The sequence below is a fragment of the Orcinus orca genome, chromosome 6 (genome assembly GCF_937001465.1).
Source record: "Orcinus orca chromosome 6, mOrcOrc1.1, whole genome shotgun sequence".
Classification (NCBI taxonomy): Eukaryota; Metazoa; Chordata; class Mammalia; order Artiodactyla; family Delphinidae; genus Orcinus; species Orcinus orca.
Window position 1 is genome coordinate 65,355,449 of NC_064564.1, and position 16,522 is coordinate 65,371,970.

At 33.9% G+C, this 16,522-nt stretch overlaps 1 protein-coding gene across 7 annotated transcripts in view; it reads right to left on the minus strand.

Moving 5' to 3' along the window:
• Window positions 1–1,034: 1,034 nt before the first annotated feature.
• LOC101275108 (tyrosine-protein kinase JAK2) overlaps window positions 1,035–16,522 on the minus strand; it is a 375,537-nt gene continuing 360,049 nt past the window's right edge. For all 7 annotated transcript variants that reach the window (XM_049711311.1, XM_049711312.1, XM_049711310.1 and 4 more), the window contains 3 exons: window positions 5,596–5,713; window positions 3,946–4,059; window positions 1,035–3,693 (listed from right to left, as the gene is read on the minus strand). In XM_049711311.1, coding sequence (XP_049567268.1) covers window positions 3,586–3,693; window positions 3,946–4,059; window positions 5,596–5,713 — 340 coding nt within the window. In that variant the 3' untranslated portion in view covers window positions 1,035–3,585. The remainder of the gene's footprint in view (window positions 3,694–3,945; window positions 4,060–5,595; window positions 5,714–16,522) is intronic.

Sequence of the window (16,522 nt, forward strand, 5' to 3'; positions counted from 1 at the left end):
TTTGTTTATTAGTGCTATTTACCTGTTGTCAGACTTAAAAGCTATGCTACTGTCTGTTCACACTGCTCAAAGTTGACTTGCTTGACCCCAATAAATAGCATCTATAGGAGTGCTTCCTAGTACAGGTATTAAAAACATAACACATATTCACAAAAACTAAGAATATGGATAACTGGAACAGAGACTCCTAGAAGCTCTTTTAATGATCTCATGTTGTAAATCTGTTCCAGTTCAAAATAAGATGTTAAGCAATTTGCTATGCAAAGAAAGGCCTTATAATAGAAAATGATAATTAAAAACTTTTAAAGATATATTAATAACAATTGGTGTTTCAGTTGGAGATAAGGATTTTCCTTATAATTTTATAAGACTGGAAAAGAACAATATTTAGGGCCTGCACTAAGCAATGCCATCTAGCATAAGCACAGTAGAAGTTAATTCCTTAACCTATGAAGAACATACTGTAATAAAGTCAAACAAAATTGGTAATTTTAATATTTAGGTATATAATGTGATGTGCATATCATATGCATTTGACTAATGTGAAAGTTTAAAAATTCTCTCACTGTCATTCTGAAATCTCTCTAATGTTACTGTCAGTATCATAAAACAGCAGCTAGTTATCTTGAAATTAAGTACAACCAACCCAAATCAGGGTGTCAATATAAAGTATTTTCTGATAGTTATACTTTTTTTTTTCTTAAATAAAATGAAGATTATCTCATATAACCTAGTCTTTTGTTTGGATAGTTCTGCTGACTTACTGTTATTATTTATTCTAATATAGGAGATTAAAGATCTTTAGTAAGTTGTACTGGAAAATTAGAGAAACTTTCATTAGAAATAATTTACATACCAGACCTAGGGTGGATATAGCAGTGTTCATAAGCAGCACAAAGTAGTTGATAGCACTCTTAGGAAGCATTTCTTTTAAACTGAAAGGTAAGTTTACTTTATAAAAGTCTTTCTCTGCATATCCCTAAATCAATGTGTGTACCTGCAGTTCCTTGGTTAGGTGACAATACAAAAGAAAATAACTTCTGAATATTTATTACATGAGTATTTCAGTTTTGTGGGAACATGCTAAAGGCACAATGAAGAAAATAATACAGTCTCAATCTGACCACATCATGCCACCCCAAAAAGAATGGCTCCCCAGGTATAGAACTATAGGTATTTTCTAAAGTCTACTCTATAGCAAAACTCTTTAAATAAAATTTAAATATCAGGAGTTATGGTTTTGATAAAAATTTCACTTGACTTTAAAGCAGAAGTCTTGGGTTGTAAGAAAGCACTCTTCCATAGCAAATTATAGTGCTACTGGCAGCATACATAAATAACATGAAAAAGTGACTATTTCCCAAAGCAGGTAGTCATGGATATAGGGAATTATTTATATAAAGACTGTGTAACTTAAAATACTGGAATATTTACAGAATTGCAGAATTTTAAGAAAATCTTTACGCTCATTTCTGAAGAGTATTACTTTGAAGAAACATTTTGGCATTAACTGGTACAATACTGACTTACCTGTGTCTTGTGCAGAACCAACTAAACAGCTGCATGGTTAATTTCCTTTTATGTATGGTCAGAATCAAAATTTAAAACATCACAAACCCTCAATAAATAATAATTCTCTTGAAAACTTAGAATTTTACAATAAGGCTGTCATCCCATTCTAAAAACTTAAGATGTTTATGTGGGATTTTTCTCCTAAAACTAAAAATGGAAACATTAAAAGAAAAACTTTTAAAAAAGAAACCTAGTTACCATCCTTGTTTTTATAAACAAAATGTTATCAACCTTTAAGAATCTACTTTTAGGTACTTAAGTTTTAGTACAAAAATCTGCAATCAAACATATTATATGATATGCTACTTTGGACATGAAAAGTAGCAGAACAGAAGATCTCTTAAATGCATTACATACAGAGATCCTGGAGGAGTCTTTACAAATTAAACAAAAATTATATTCAACTTTCATCAAAATATAATGTTTACTAGAAATCTTTTAAAATCTAATATATTATTTTAGATGATTTGTGCATTTGGTGTAACTACTATTTGGTAAAATGCTTTAAAGATAGCATAAAAAGCATTTCTTCCCTTTCCTTCCAACAAAAAACTCAAACTTTATATGTGAGGCATTTTTTTCTTATATAATATTCGTTTTAAAACCAGCTCCAAAAAATAGAAAGATAATCAAAAGTCTTAAGTTCAAGTTAAAAGAAAAAAAGCATATAGCATTGAAAATAAAGAAACTATTTTCTTTTTAACCAAAATGCCAAGTATTTTAAACTTTGTATAAATAACACACAGACAAAAAACCCCACCAAATTTTAGGTATGGTGTCTAAAATGGAGTAGCACTAAAACAAACGACAACAGTAACAAACGACCCTGTATACTCAGTTGAAAAATGCTGATTTTTCTTCAAGACATTATGAATTTTCTACCGGCATTCTTGAATAAAATTAACAAGCATACTTTTTTTTTTTTTACCAATTTACTCTCATTTCCCCCTTGTAAGAATCTAACAAAAGAAAATCTCTTTTATAGCGGCAATAGATTTCTGAAATCCCTAAAATATAAATTCTTTAGAAAAAATTCCTAACCCACTGTGCATCTTAATAGGCATATATATATGAAAAACAATCTATTTTATGGCTTACACTTAAATTTAATCCATGACTATAGGTCCCAGGGATTGAAGAGTCTTATTGGCAGCCAGTAGCTCAAGGGATGACAATATTCCTGGCATTCGTCATCTCAAAATTTTAAAAGAAAACTGTTCACTGTAGTCTTAGAAAAGCCTGGAGACAGTTCTATTTAAAAAACATACTCGCCACAAACAGATACAAGGGAGAGAAATAAGAAAATAGATTGTGTTATATCTTTGTAAACTTGTTCCATCTCAAAATGTATTCTTTAGAGTCAGGGAAATTCCCTATACAAATAAAACTAAACATTTGTTCCCTTTGCTTTGAAAAATATTTACAGTACATAGAACAACAAGCTAAAAGTATACACCTGCTTATATTGCTGGCCAGTGATACAGATGAACAAGGACACAAAGGTGCTTATTCAATTATCTGAGCATCTTAATTTGTACAGTGAAGTTATTACAGATCAACTATGGAAAAATTAGAAAACATTATTTATGAATACCAGCTCTTGTGTAAAACATCACACAAGATGCCAAGGTATTATACATTCACTGTGGTAAAAACTGTACATACGTATTCTGTGCATATTAAACATTTACAATTTTTTCATCTCTCATAATTCTGAGTTGAAAAAAGTCTGTTTCTTCTTTTGCCAAAGGTGATATTAACTGACTGATTAGGTTCACGAAACTTTTTACAAAACTCTTTGCTAAGGACTTTTCATCAGTGTCTTTGGCTGGTGTCCTCATGAAGAAAAACTCACTAAACTTTTGAAAGCTCTGAGCAGATACTTCCACACCTTTGCTGGCTAAAGTCATGATATACATAATAATGATACATGTAGTAACAGTCCACAGTAATGTGAAATACAACACTTTGTTCTGTAAGTCTATTTTGGTCTCAGAGTGCAGTTCATTTCTTTCATCCAGCCATGCTGTCTCTTATTTGATCAACTCGAAGAGCTAGGTCTCTGAAAGAAGGGCGTTGGTTTACATTATTGTTCCAGCATTCTGTCATGATTACATAAATCTGTAAAAGGGAAAATAAACCAAACTTACAATGAGCACGAAGTGCCATCTTTTAATTGGTGAAGACATAAATTCAGAACTCCCACTTAATTTACCTGTACAGGCATGTGTCATGGATATACCTATATCCACAGTCATGATTATGCTATTTTTCTACAACCTCAGCAAATTAAATTACATAAACTGACCTGAAATCCTTGGGTAAAGAGAGAAAGAAAATGCATTACTGTGGATAAAAAAAATTTTTTGTTACCTCATCTGGGCATCCATCTGGTCTTGGTAATCTTCCATTATTCTTCAGGAGTTCTATCAAATGAAACACAATCATCTGTCCTTGTTTGTCGTTGCCAATCATACGCATAAATTCCTGAAACACAAACCCACTTTTCAATGACACATTTTTGGTACATTTAATTTGAATCAGAATTCTTTCTCAACTTCTTCCAGTAAATGGGAAAAATCCTGTATGTTTCCTTACCTTGAAACATTTTAAAAACAGACTATTTTAACTTCAAAAACTTTGTTTTCAGTCACAGTTCAGAAAAGATTGTTAAATGTGGAACGTCTATAATGCCATTTCCATAACTGTAACATACTCAGCACAAATTCCCTGAAAAGGTTCAAAACCAATGAACTAAAAACACTTACTTTGTTTTAACACATCATATTACATTTCAGGTGAAATAAAAAGTTGAATGTAAAAGAAGACATAATAAAAAGAAAATACAGAATGAATATTTAAGCATAAATGGAACGGAGAGAAAAAGTTCTATGTTTAAAATTCATAAAATTGAAGTCTGAACCATAAGCTAGAGAAGTATTTACAATGAACACATCGTTTATTTAAACACAGAGAGCTCTTATATACTTGTAAGAAAAATTACCAATATAAAAATGGGCAAAGTACATGAAGATACAATGCACACACGCACAGACTCACCCCAAATACCCAATAAATATGTATTCAATCACACTAATAGCAGAAATGCAAATTAAAATCCAACAGGTACAACTTCTCTCCCATCAATTTGGCAAAACTGTGTAGAAATATAATAGTCAACACTGGCAAATGATAAAACGTATACCCCTATGCACAGCTACTGAGAGTCTAATCTGGTACAGCTTTCAAAGCATTTTGAAATAATGAAAATCCTATGAAAGAGTTCATAACGTTTCACCTATAATTATACTTTTACTCTCTAAGATGACAACCAGAGATGAACATAAATATATATAAGGATGTGCACTATGTTCAATGAAGTGTTACTTAAAAGACTGAAAAATAATTGTCCAGAAATTATATCCTTATGATGAAATGCTACCAAGGAATTAGAAGTCATATTTGCAGTAAATATTTACTAATATAGGAAAATATCCATGCTATAATATGTAATGAAAAAGCAGGATAGCAAACTGTACAGTATGACCTGTTATAAAAGAAATCTTTTTAATAAAATTTCGCTTTTATATATAAAATTAAAAGAAGCCTGTAAGAAAACATTAAAGTGGTTATTAAAGTGGTATTAAAGTGGTTATTTCTGAGTAGTTGAATTAGAGATTATTTTTATTTTCTTTTTTATACTTTCCTATATTAAAATTATACAATGAACAGAAAAAATATTACTTTAAAAGGTTTAACTTTTGCAATAATTCCTGGAATGAATGAGTTTATCGGATTTACTGAAGATAATATTAAGAGAATATACTAAATAGTACTCCAATCCCCACTTTTTAAAACATCAAGTTAATTTAATGAGTAAGTTTGGGATTATTTTGTTGGATGCTGTCTTACAAATAAGCAATAGGAGCTCTAAAATAACCCTAAGCTTACTATATTATTCTTTGGAAAAAGCTTTTCTCATGTTAAAAAAAAACCTTGAGAGTAAATAAAAAGCAAACTGACCGCTGGTGGGCTTTTACTCTTCTCAATATATGTGAAAAGTTCATACAGAACCACTCCAAAGCTCCAAACATCTGAGGCCACAGAAAACTTGCTCTCTGTCAGTGATTCTGGCGCATACCTGTAGTATATTTAAAAGACAGTTACTTGATGTGTCAATTCTTGATTTTATCTGCAAATCACTGGATTAAAAAAAAAAAAGCTGTAGAGAAAAGGGTTAACACAGCAGGCCTGAGGCTGCCATCTTCAAAAAGGTCTGTTTGCAATGTTGACACTTGACCGGTACCTGGGATCTTAGATTTCCGGAGGGTTTCCACAATTCCCTAAATGATAATAAAAGTGGCTCACTGTACCTAAACCATTTCTGCAAACAAATGAGTCTAGAATCTTGTTAATGTGCCAGGCAGAGAATGTCTACATGGCCAGTCCCAATAAAAACTGTGGGCACTGAGTCTCTAATGAGCTTCCTTAGTAGATGACATTTCACACATGTTGTCACAGTTTATTGCTGGGGGAATTAAGTGTGTCCCATATGACTTTACTCGGAGAGGACACTTAGAAACTTGTGCTTGGTTTCTTCCAGGTGTTCCCCCAGACGCCTTTTCTCTTTGCTGATTTTGTTTTGCATCCTTTTCCTATAATGAGTCATAGCCATGCTTATGGCTGTATGCTGAGTCCTATGAGTCCTCCTAGTGAATCATCAAACCTGAGGGTGGGCTTGGGAACCTCCAAAACACAAAGATAACTAAAATCCAAAACAAAATAATGTTTGGCTCAGTAACATCAGGGTTAACTGCAAAGTACCTTCCAAGAACTGAAAAATAGCTGATCTTTGCAAGTTAAGCTTAAAATGAATCCAGATAAGAATCCTAGAGAAAAAGTGCCTTTTAAGCTGGAGAAGACTTGAAGCTACTAACATATAAAAGAAATAACCTGTTAATCTGAAAGGGGGTGATTTTGAGAGAGAGCACAGAAAATAGAAAGTCATAGGGGAAAATGGTGTCATCCTCTACTCAAGTATCAACACTACCCAACTGAGAATTTTGGCCAATGGATTATATCATGGTACCATTGCTAAATTTATCCTATTATAGAGAATTGCAATGGAGATCTGTTTTAGACTGAGGTTTAAAATATGAATTACATAAAATGAACCTCTCCTTCAAAATCCAACTTCCAGAAATCCTCCTCTGACTACTTAAGGTCATAATGACCTCATGCTACTGAAATTCTAAAGTACTTATAGTCTATACTTATACAATTAACCATGTAATGTTATATTCTTTTTATATTTAGTTTTTTTAAAAAGTTACATATTTATGTTATTTTAAAACAACATAACCTCCTTGAAGGCAGTACTACTCCCTCAACCCTTGAAAAATATTCTCTTGCTGTGGCTTTCATGAAAGCACTCTTTGTAATTTCCCCCTTCATCTCCAAGGCTGTTTTTCTCTTTCCCATTACTTATGTAAGGATAAATACAAAGTTAAAAAAAAAAAAGTCCATGTGGAAAAGGAGAGAAAAGACTCTCCTCTTTTCTTAGAGCATTTACTTTAGAAAATTTAAAATTGTGAATTCTCTGTCTCTTTGAAATTTATGTAAAAATCTTTTTAAAAGCTTTTGCTTAAAAGCCTCTTGCCAGGTTTACATACAGGAATGTCTTTCTCAAGAACTTGGGAACTACCTCTTTGGAATGTAATCATTAAGGATTATCATGCCCTTACCTCACAGTTTCAATGGCAGGGCAGGAGCCTAACTTGGGCAGGTGTATCCTTCAAGTTGCAAAACTATCTCCTATCATAAAGATATGAGAAGTTTATTTTTCTTTTGGATAAAGCCAATTAGCTAACACAGATGGGCACTCCTATTACTAAGTGAATTTAGGATGAACAATGTGTGACAGATGGTGCTGTCAAGTCCTCTTACTTGAGGACTAGTTACTGTTTATCCTGAGAACATGTATGTAAACGGGTTGAATCTGTTTGGCCATTTTATAAAAGGGTGAGATTTCTTTCTGTTTTTGTAATCTCTTAGCAGATTGCTTATGATGCCCATTACTTTCTGGATTACTGCTTATTCAGTAATGAAACTGTTTTCTTTCTATCCTGCTTTTGTGGAGAGGTTCATTTCCTGTGTTAACCTTTCCCTGAAGGTTCCATCACCAGATCTCTTCCTCTCTGTAAAAAAATTTCCCTTAGGTAGTATCATTCACTTATATACTACAGTCTCCCAAATTTACAACCACCCTATCTTTGACCTTTCTTTTGTGTTTCAGACTTATTGAACATTTCCATATTAAAGTTCTGCACAGGCAAAAAGAACTCCATCCCCACCTCTCTGACACTTGCTGATTATTTTATTTTCTCTATGCAATGAATGGTATCACAATCTATCTAACTCCCCAAAATGGAAATCTTAAGAATTATTTTTGACTCATCTTTCACTCCCAAGTCTACTGAGCCACTAAAGTATGTCTTAAAAATGTCTCAAGTCAGTCTCCTAACCAATACTGCTATTACAGTCTTAGGTTAGAGCCTTATCTCATGACTAGTACAGAGATCTTCAAACCAGGTGAAGAGTAATAAGCCCAAGGATATACAAAGATTTTCCAAGGGGCTCTACAGCAAGAACCGTATAAGGATTCTCCATGAGTCCAAAACCCTGCCTGAACAATTAAAAAAAATACGTTAGCAGAAGCATTTTCCCTGCAGTTCTTCTTAATACCACCCCACAGGACATGCTATTAGCTAAACAAAGAATACTTTTGAACAATAAACGCAATGTAGATGACAGTGATTCTTTTATGTGAAACTGTATTTTTTTAAAGATATGATGGCTAAATCCTATGGATAAAAATTATGTGATTTCTTTCAGACTATAGATTTAGTGTTTGTTACTCAACAAGTTAGGTAAAATCTATCAACTCATTCTGAAATATTTATATAAAAATTAGTTAACCTCATTTCATTATATAAAACATATTTTTTACTTGCTAATATAAAAATAAAACTGTATGTCAACTCTCCATCTGATAAGTTTTTAGCAGTATATAGCTTTCTTTTTTCATTAAATACATAAGAAAATTTTGACCAAGATGAAAATGTTCTTTCTGATTTTTATACAAGCTTATTAGTGATTCCCCAAAGTCAAACATCAGAGTTCAATCTCCCCAAAACATTTACTGAAGGAATAACAGGCCTTTTACCATATTCCTTACTTCATAAATTATAATCTTAACTATATTTTATTCTGTATTATTTAGTAGAAATTAAGTAATGAGAAGTGGTTTATCTTATTTTCATAACTTAATTATGAAATTATTTATATTAGATATATATCATCTTAAGCTTATCCTGACTGCCCTTGTGGTTAATCTTTACAGATATGCAGGGAGAAATACTGGGCCCAAAGTTTTAGGGGCTTTCTTTATGACAAAAAATATAAAATGAGGTGTGAAAGCGAATATTTAAAATTAGAAAAGAAGGAATCTTGAAAGGAAGGCACTCTGGTGGATATGCTTTGTTAGCTTCATTGTAAACATGCCTCTGGCACATGTGTTCTGCAGTTTAAATCTGTTTTTTAAAATAATATTTCATAACATTAATATACTTACTTGAACTGAAAATGAAGTAAGACCTTTTCTGTTGGAAATTAAGTATATTTGTTTATGAGGCCTGGCATTGCCAAATAGATTGTAATGAAGGACACTCTTCATTAAGTGACTCTATCTTTGAGGCAGTGCAAGGGTTTGCCATATTTAAATCACATATTTAAAATGTGATAAAAGATGTTATTAAAAACTACCGTATTTAAACTAACAATATTCTATTTTATGAATGTATCAGTTTAAACAAGATGCCTCTAAATGAGAGTAATATCATAATTTGAACTAATTTTAAAAGATATTTGGTATACTTCCCAGAAACAGAAAATGAATGACTCTAATGATTTGGTAGTAAATCCACTTTTGAAAATCAAGTGGGTTTAATTCTTCGTTTTCAATGAAACTGAAAAAAGAATGGATCTAATGAAATTGCCAGCTAACAAATTTTACTGGTAGATCACTATATACTGTTTTGCTATGTACGTATCAGGAGTCACAGAAATGAGAGACATTGTTATGACAAAACTCCTTTCTTTCTTTCCCATCTCCTTATTTATACTAAAAAGTTTTCTCCATGTTTACAAATACAGAAATAAAATTAGAATTTATGTGGAATCTGGTCCCATTATAGAAGTAAATAATATTTATCTAAGGATATATGGACTAGTTGGAGGGGAAAGAAAAGCTCCATTTATTAAGAAATGTCTCCAATGCAAGAGGGAGAGGATATGGGGATATATGTATACGTATAGCTGATTCACTTTGTTATAAAGCAGAAACTAACACACCATTGTAAAGCAATTATACTCCAATAAAGATGTTAAAAAATTTTTTTTAAAAAGAAATGTCTCCAATAAAAAATTTTAAAGAATTATTCAAATTCATTTATATTGCTTTGGAAATTTCATCCTGGCAGTAATTTCGATGATAACTTAATCTGGAATAAAAAGGTGAATACTTTTTTTGTGGTCATAGGAAATTTTAAAATTAATTTAAATTTATATGTTTATTTTGGTTACAACGGAGATAGGTAATCAAAAGATTTTCCAAGTACAAAATATAATACATTATACAAAATTTTGAGATGGGAAGTGGAAATATAATTTTAAGAAGAAAAAGGAATAATGCAAAGTTTCTATCAAGAAGAACATCTGTTCCTATACATTTTTAAGTGGGTGACAATGGGTATCAAATTGCTGTGGTGTCTGGATTTCCTTGTATACATTTAAAAGATTGATGTACCATACTTCAATGTCATTATTTACAATACTTTATAAAATATATTATTTACAACCATCTAAATTTACAAAGGAAAAAATTAGCTATCAATTTAAAAATGTGCCAGAAAGAATATAGCTTTTGATAATTCTTTCAATGGGTATATATGCACAAAGGGTTTGAAAATCAATGACCAATCAAAGTTGCCTAACTAGTCTTCTCTCTGCTGTTAGCCTCTTCTCAATACAATGTACCCTCTATACCTCTAGTTCTCAAAACTTCTGGTCTGAAGTCCCCTATACTCTTAAAAGTTATTGAAGTGCCCCAAAAGCTTTCATTTATGTGGGTTGTATTTACCAATATTTACCATATTAGATTACAAAATTAAGGAAATGTAAAAGTATAAACCCAGTAATGTAGCATAAATAACATTTTTATAAAAAAATAACTATTTTCCAAAACAAAAAATTTTGTATTTAGAGTAGTATGTTTTACGTTTTTGTAAGTTTAATGTTGGTTTAATAGAAGACATTTTCTGTGAGTGGTTTTTTTTAAAAAGTTTTTATACAATTTTTAAAGGTTATACTTCATTTACAGTTATTACAAAATACTGGCTATATTCCCCATGTTGAACAATACATCCTTGTAGCCTATCTCAAAGGGCCCTAACTCTCGGGCTGTGGACCACTACCGGTCTGCAGGCTGTTAGGAACCGGGCCACACAGCAGGAGGTGAGCGGCAGGTGAGTGAGTGAAGCTTCATCTGCCGCTCCCCACCATCCCCCATCACTAGCGTTACTGCCTGAACCATCCCCACCATTGCTCCCATTACTGCCTGAACCATCCACTGCCCTCCCCCCACCGTGGAAGAACTGTCTTCCACGAAATCGGTCCCTGGTGCCAAAAAGGTTGGGGACTGCTGGCCTATCTTATACCCAATGGTTTGTACCTCCCATTCCTCCATCCCTATATTGCCCCTCCCTACTGGTAACCACTAGTTTGTTCTCTATATCTGTAAGTATGCTTCTTTTTTTGTTATGTTCACTAGTTTGTTGTATTTTTTAGATTCTACATATAAGTGGTGTCATACAGTATTTGTCTTTCTCTGACTTAGTTCACTCAGCACAATACCCTCTAAGTCCAGCCATGTTGCTGCAAATGGCAAAATTTCATTATTTTTTAAGGCTGAGTAGTATTCCATTGTATGTGTAAAATGAGAGTGAAAAAGGGGAATAACATCTTAGTATTATTATAAAAATACTTCTGACCTCACAGACTCCCTAAAGGGTGTACCAGAGGTCCCCAAACTTTGAGAACTGCTGTTCTCCACCAAAAGTAGAGCTATCTTCCTAAAATATGAATCTCACCATTATCCCTGGATAAAGCCTCTAATATCCCACCTGCACACTGTCTAATGAATAATGTCTGAACGCACTAACATGGCACACAGAACGCAGTATTATTCCGTTTGTTCTGTGGTAACACCATTCACTTACAACCCTGCTTATCCTGCTGTTCTTGTCATCCTCCTCATGGAATACCCTTCCTCTTGTCCATCTGGTGAACTATTAATCAATAGTTGAAATGTCATCTTTTAGTTGTGGTTTTCTCTGATTAATTTAAACCCTCAGCAGAATTACTGCACTCTAATGTTTTTGCATCATCTTCTTCATTATTGCACTTACATACTGCATTGCAATGACTGGATTACACATTTGATTTTTCCTAAACTAAGAGACCTTAAAAGGCAAAGGATTATGGATAGTGGACCTGTCAGTTGAATTTCCACGCCATATCAAACTTTTCCACTTAGTTCAGCCTTCCTTGTAAGGGACAGTTCTTTTTTTTCTGATGCTGATCCTATCTTCTTATTCCAATTTCCTTGTATGATGTTTGGAACACAGTAGGTGCTTTATAAGTAGGTGCTTAATAAGTATTTATTAAATTGTATTCACTAAGTATGCCAAAATCACTGGAAATCCATATAACTAATCATTATGGATTGCTAGTTAATTCCATTTAACTTCTCTAATTTCTCATTCTGGAAAAACAGAATGAAATTCATGTATCACTGGGGACATGACCAAAATAAGACAGTCAAGTTTAGATAAGTCTTATTTTCTAGTTTCACTTAAACCCTAAAAATAATTAGATAATGCTAATGCTCATAATTATCATCAGGATATTCCTTTAAAATGTTTTTAGTATTATAAAAAACTTCAAACATATACAAATTAGAGAACAATGAACAACCATGTACCTGTCACTTAGCTAAATTCATTGCCCACCTTGTTTTATCTACTACTCCCGACCTGCACACAACAGTATTTATATGAAATGAGTTCTGGATATGACAGTATTTCAACCATATTTCATACCATAACTATCCCAGTATGCATCTCTAAAACATAAGAAGTCTTCTTTAAAACACATTCACAATGACATTATAAATCATTCTCCTGTGTAAGGGGTTCAAGATGGCAGCCTAAGAAGACTCTGAGCTCACCTCCTCCCATAGACACATCAAATTTACATCTACACATGAAGTAATTTTCCTCTGAAAAGTGTATGATAACTAGATGAACAGCACCTCCACAACAAAAGATAAAAGAGACTCATTGAAACAGGCAGGAGAGGCAGAGAGACAGTCCCACCCAGGACCCCATCCCAGGAGCAAATCAGAAGGATAACAAAAATATGTAACTTTTTGGAGTAAAAAAAAAGAAGGAGTAAAGGGATTGAGCTCCAAATAATGTACCTCAACCCTTGAGTGCAGCACTGGGAACACGAGCCCCTAAAACATCTGTTTTTGAAAATCAATGGGGATTAAGTCCAGGAGAACCACATAACTGTAGGGAACAAAGAACCCACTCTTAAAGAGCTCACACAGACCCATCTACCATGAGAAACAGCACAAAAGCAACAGTGTGAAAACACCTACACCATAAGAGAGGGAGACCTACTTACTGATCTTAGAGCAGCTGCTAGAGAGGCAGGAACCTAACGGGACTTTCTCTGGAGACAAAAGCACTGGTAGATGACATCTTTGAAATCTCATTCTAACTTGCTGGTGATACAGCTAGTGGGCACTATTTTTGGTGCCCTTCTTCTAGCCTCCTAGCACCAGTAGGTGTGCTCCTCCCACCCTGAACCACAACTGAGCCAAAGCGAGTACCTTGAGTGCCCTGCCTACGCAGTGCAGATGTCACACCACAATTGGGCTGGACAAACACACGATACCCCACCCTCCCCACACACTAGCTGCACCATAACTGGGATGAGCAAGTGCCTCAAACCCAGTCCACACTATGCAACAGCTCACTACAACCAGCAGGTGAGCACCCCAAATCCCACACATCCCACATCATAGCAGCAGCCCCACCACAGCTTGTAGGTGTGCACAGTCCACGTGAAGAACACCCGTGAGTGCCTGGGTCTGGTGGCCAGGGAGATTGTGCTTCTGGGCCCTATGGATTATCTCCTACACAAGAACAAGACTGGAAGAGGTAGCTGTTTCACCTAATGAATTTAGACAAATAGAGAAAGTTATGCACCATGAGAAGGCAGAGGAATATGTTCCAAACCAAAGAAAAAGACAAAAGACATTAATGAAATGGAGCTAAGCAACTCACTCAACAAAGAGTTCAAAGCAATGGTCATAAAAATGCTCATTGAACTCAGAAGAAGATTGGATAAACACAGCAAGAACTTAAACAAAGAGGTAGAAAATATAAGAAAGTACTAAATAGAAGTTATAACTGAACTGAAAAATACACTTGAGGGTTTCAACAGAAGACTTGATGAAGCAGAAGAACGAATCAGCAAGCTGGAAAATGAAACAAATAGAAATCACCCAGACACAGTTGCAAAATGAAAAAAGAATTTAAAAAAGTGAATATACCTTAAGGGACTTCTGGAACAACATCAAGCAGAACAGCATTCACATTATAGAGGTCCCAAAGGAAAAGAGAAAGAGAGAAAAGGTCAGAAAATTTTGAAGAAATAATGAATGAAAACTTCCCTAATCTGGGGAAGAAAGCAGACATTCTGGGTCTAAGAATTTCAGAAAGTTCCAAGTAAGATGAACCCAGAGAGAACCATACCAAGACACATTACAATTAAGATGGTAAAAGTTAAGGATAAAGAATCTTAAAAGCAGCAAAAACAAACAAACAAAAAGCCCCCCAAACCCCCAAAACACTACCTATTAAGTACAAGGGAAATCCCTAAATCAGCAGATTTTTCAGCAGAAACTTTATCAGCCAGAAAGAAGTGGATGACCTATTCAAAATGCTGAAAGGAAAAACTTTCCAACCAAGAATTCTCTACCAATTCTACCAGTCAAGATCATCAATCAGAACTGAAGAAGAGATGAAGAATTTTACAAATAAGCAAAGGCTAAAGGATTTCATCACCACTAAACTGGCCTTATAAGAAATGTTAAAGGGACTTCTCTAGGCTAAAAAAGAAATGGCACTAATTAATAATAAGAAAATATATGAAAATAAAAATCTCAGTGGAAAACATATAGTAAAGGTAGTGGCTCAGTCACTTATAAAGCAAGTATGAAGACAAAAGTAGTAAAGTTAACTCAAATTACAGTAATACTTAAGGGAAGCATAAAATAAGAATATGCAAAAGGCATCATCAGGGCTTCCCTGGTGGCGCAGTGGTTGAGAGTCCGCCTGCCAATGCAGGGAACACGGGTTCGCACCCGGTCTGGGAAGATCCCACATGCCGCGGAGCAGCTGGGCCCGTGCGCCATGGCTGCTGAGCCTGCACGTCTGGAGCCTGTGCTCCGCAACGGGAGAGGCCACAACAGTGAGGGGCCCACGTACTGCAAAATAAATAAATAAATAAAATAAAATAAAATAAAAAGGCATCATCAAAAATATAAAATGTGGCAGGGGGGAGAGTAAAAATGTAAAGCTTTGCTTTACATTTTAAGTTGTTATCAACTTAGAAGACACTGCTATATACATACAATGTTATATGTGAACACCACAGTAACCACAAAGAAAAACCTTACAGTACACACAGAAAAGAAAATGAGAATGGAATCTAAACATAATATTAAAAAAATCCAGCAAACCACATGGGATTTTTGCATATATGTTCATCCAGGTACTGGCCTGTAAAAAATCCAGCAAACCAAAGGGAAGACAGAAAGAAGAAAGGAACAGAGAGGAACTATAAAAACAGCCAGAAAACAATAAACAAAATGGCAATAAGTACATGCCTATCAATTACTTTAAATGTAAATGGACTAAATTAGCCAATATAAAGACATATAGTGGCTGAATAGATTAAAAAAAAAAAAAGACCCATCTATATGCTGCCTAGAGATTTATTTCAGAAGTAAAGACATACACAGACTGGATGTGAGGAAAAAGTAATGAAAAGAAAGCTGGTGTAGCTATACTCACAGCAGATAAAACAGACTTTAAAACAAAGCCTGTAATAAAAGATAAAGAAAGGCACTATACAATGATAAAGGGGTCAATCCAGCAAGAAGATAAAACATTTATAAATATATATGCACACTACGTAGGAACACCAAAATATATAAAGCAAATATTACTGGCCCTAAAGGGAGAAATTAAAAGCAGTATAATAATAGTAGGGGATTTTAACACCCCGCTTACAGCAATGGATAGATAATTCACAAAAAAATCAATCAAAAAGGAAACATTTGGCCTTAAATGACACATTAGATAAGATGGAGTTCACAGATATGTTCAGAATACTCTATCCAGAAGCAGCAGAATACACATTCTTCTAAGGTACACATGGAACATTCTCCAGGATAGATCATGTGTTAGCCCACAACATGTCCCAGTAATTCAAGAAGACTGAAATCATATCAAGCATGTTTTCCAACTATAATGGTATGAAACTAGGAATCACAATAAGAAAACTGGAAAACCACAAAAACATGAAGATTAAACAACATGCGACTAAACAACTAATGGGTCAATGAAGAAATCAAAGGAGAAAAAAAGCCTAGGGACAAATAAAAACAAAAATAAAGCACACCAAAATCTATGGAATGCAGCAAAAGTGGTTCTAGGAAGGAAGTTCATAGCAATACAGGCCTACCTCAAGAAAC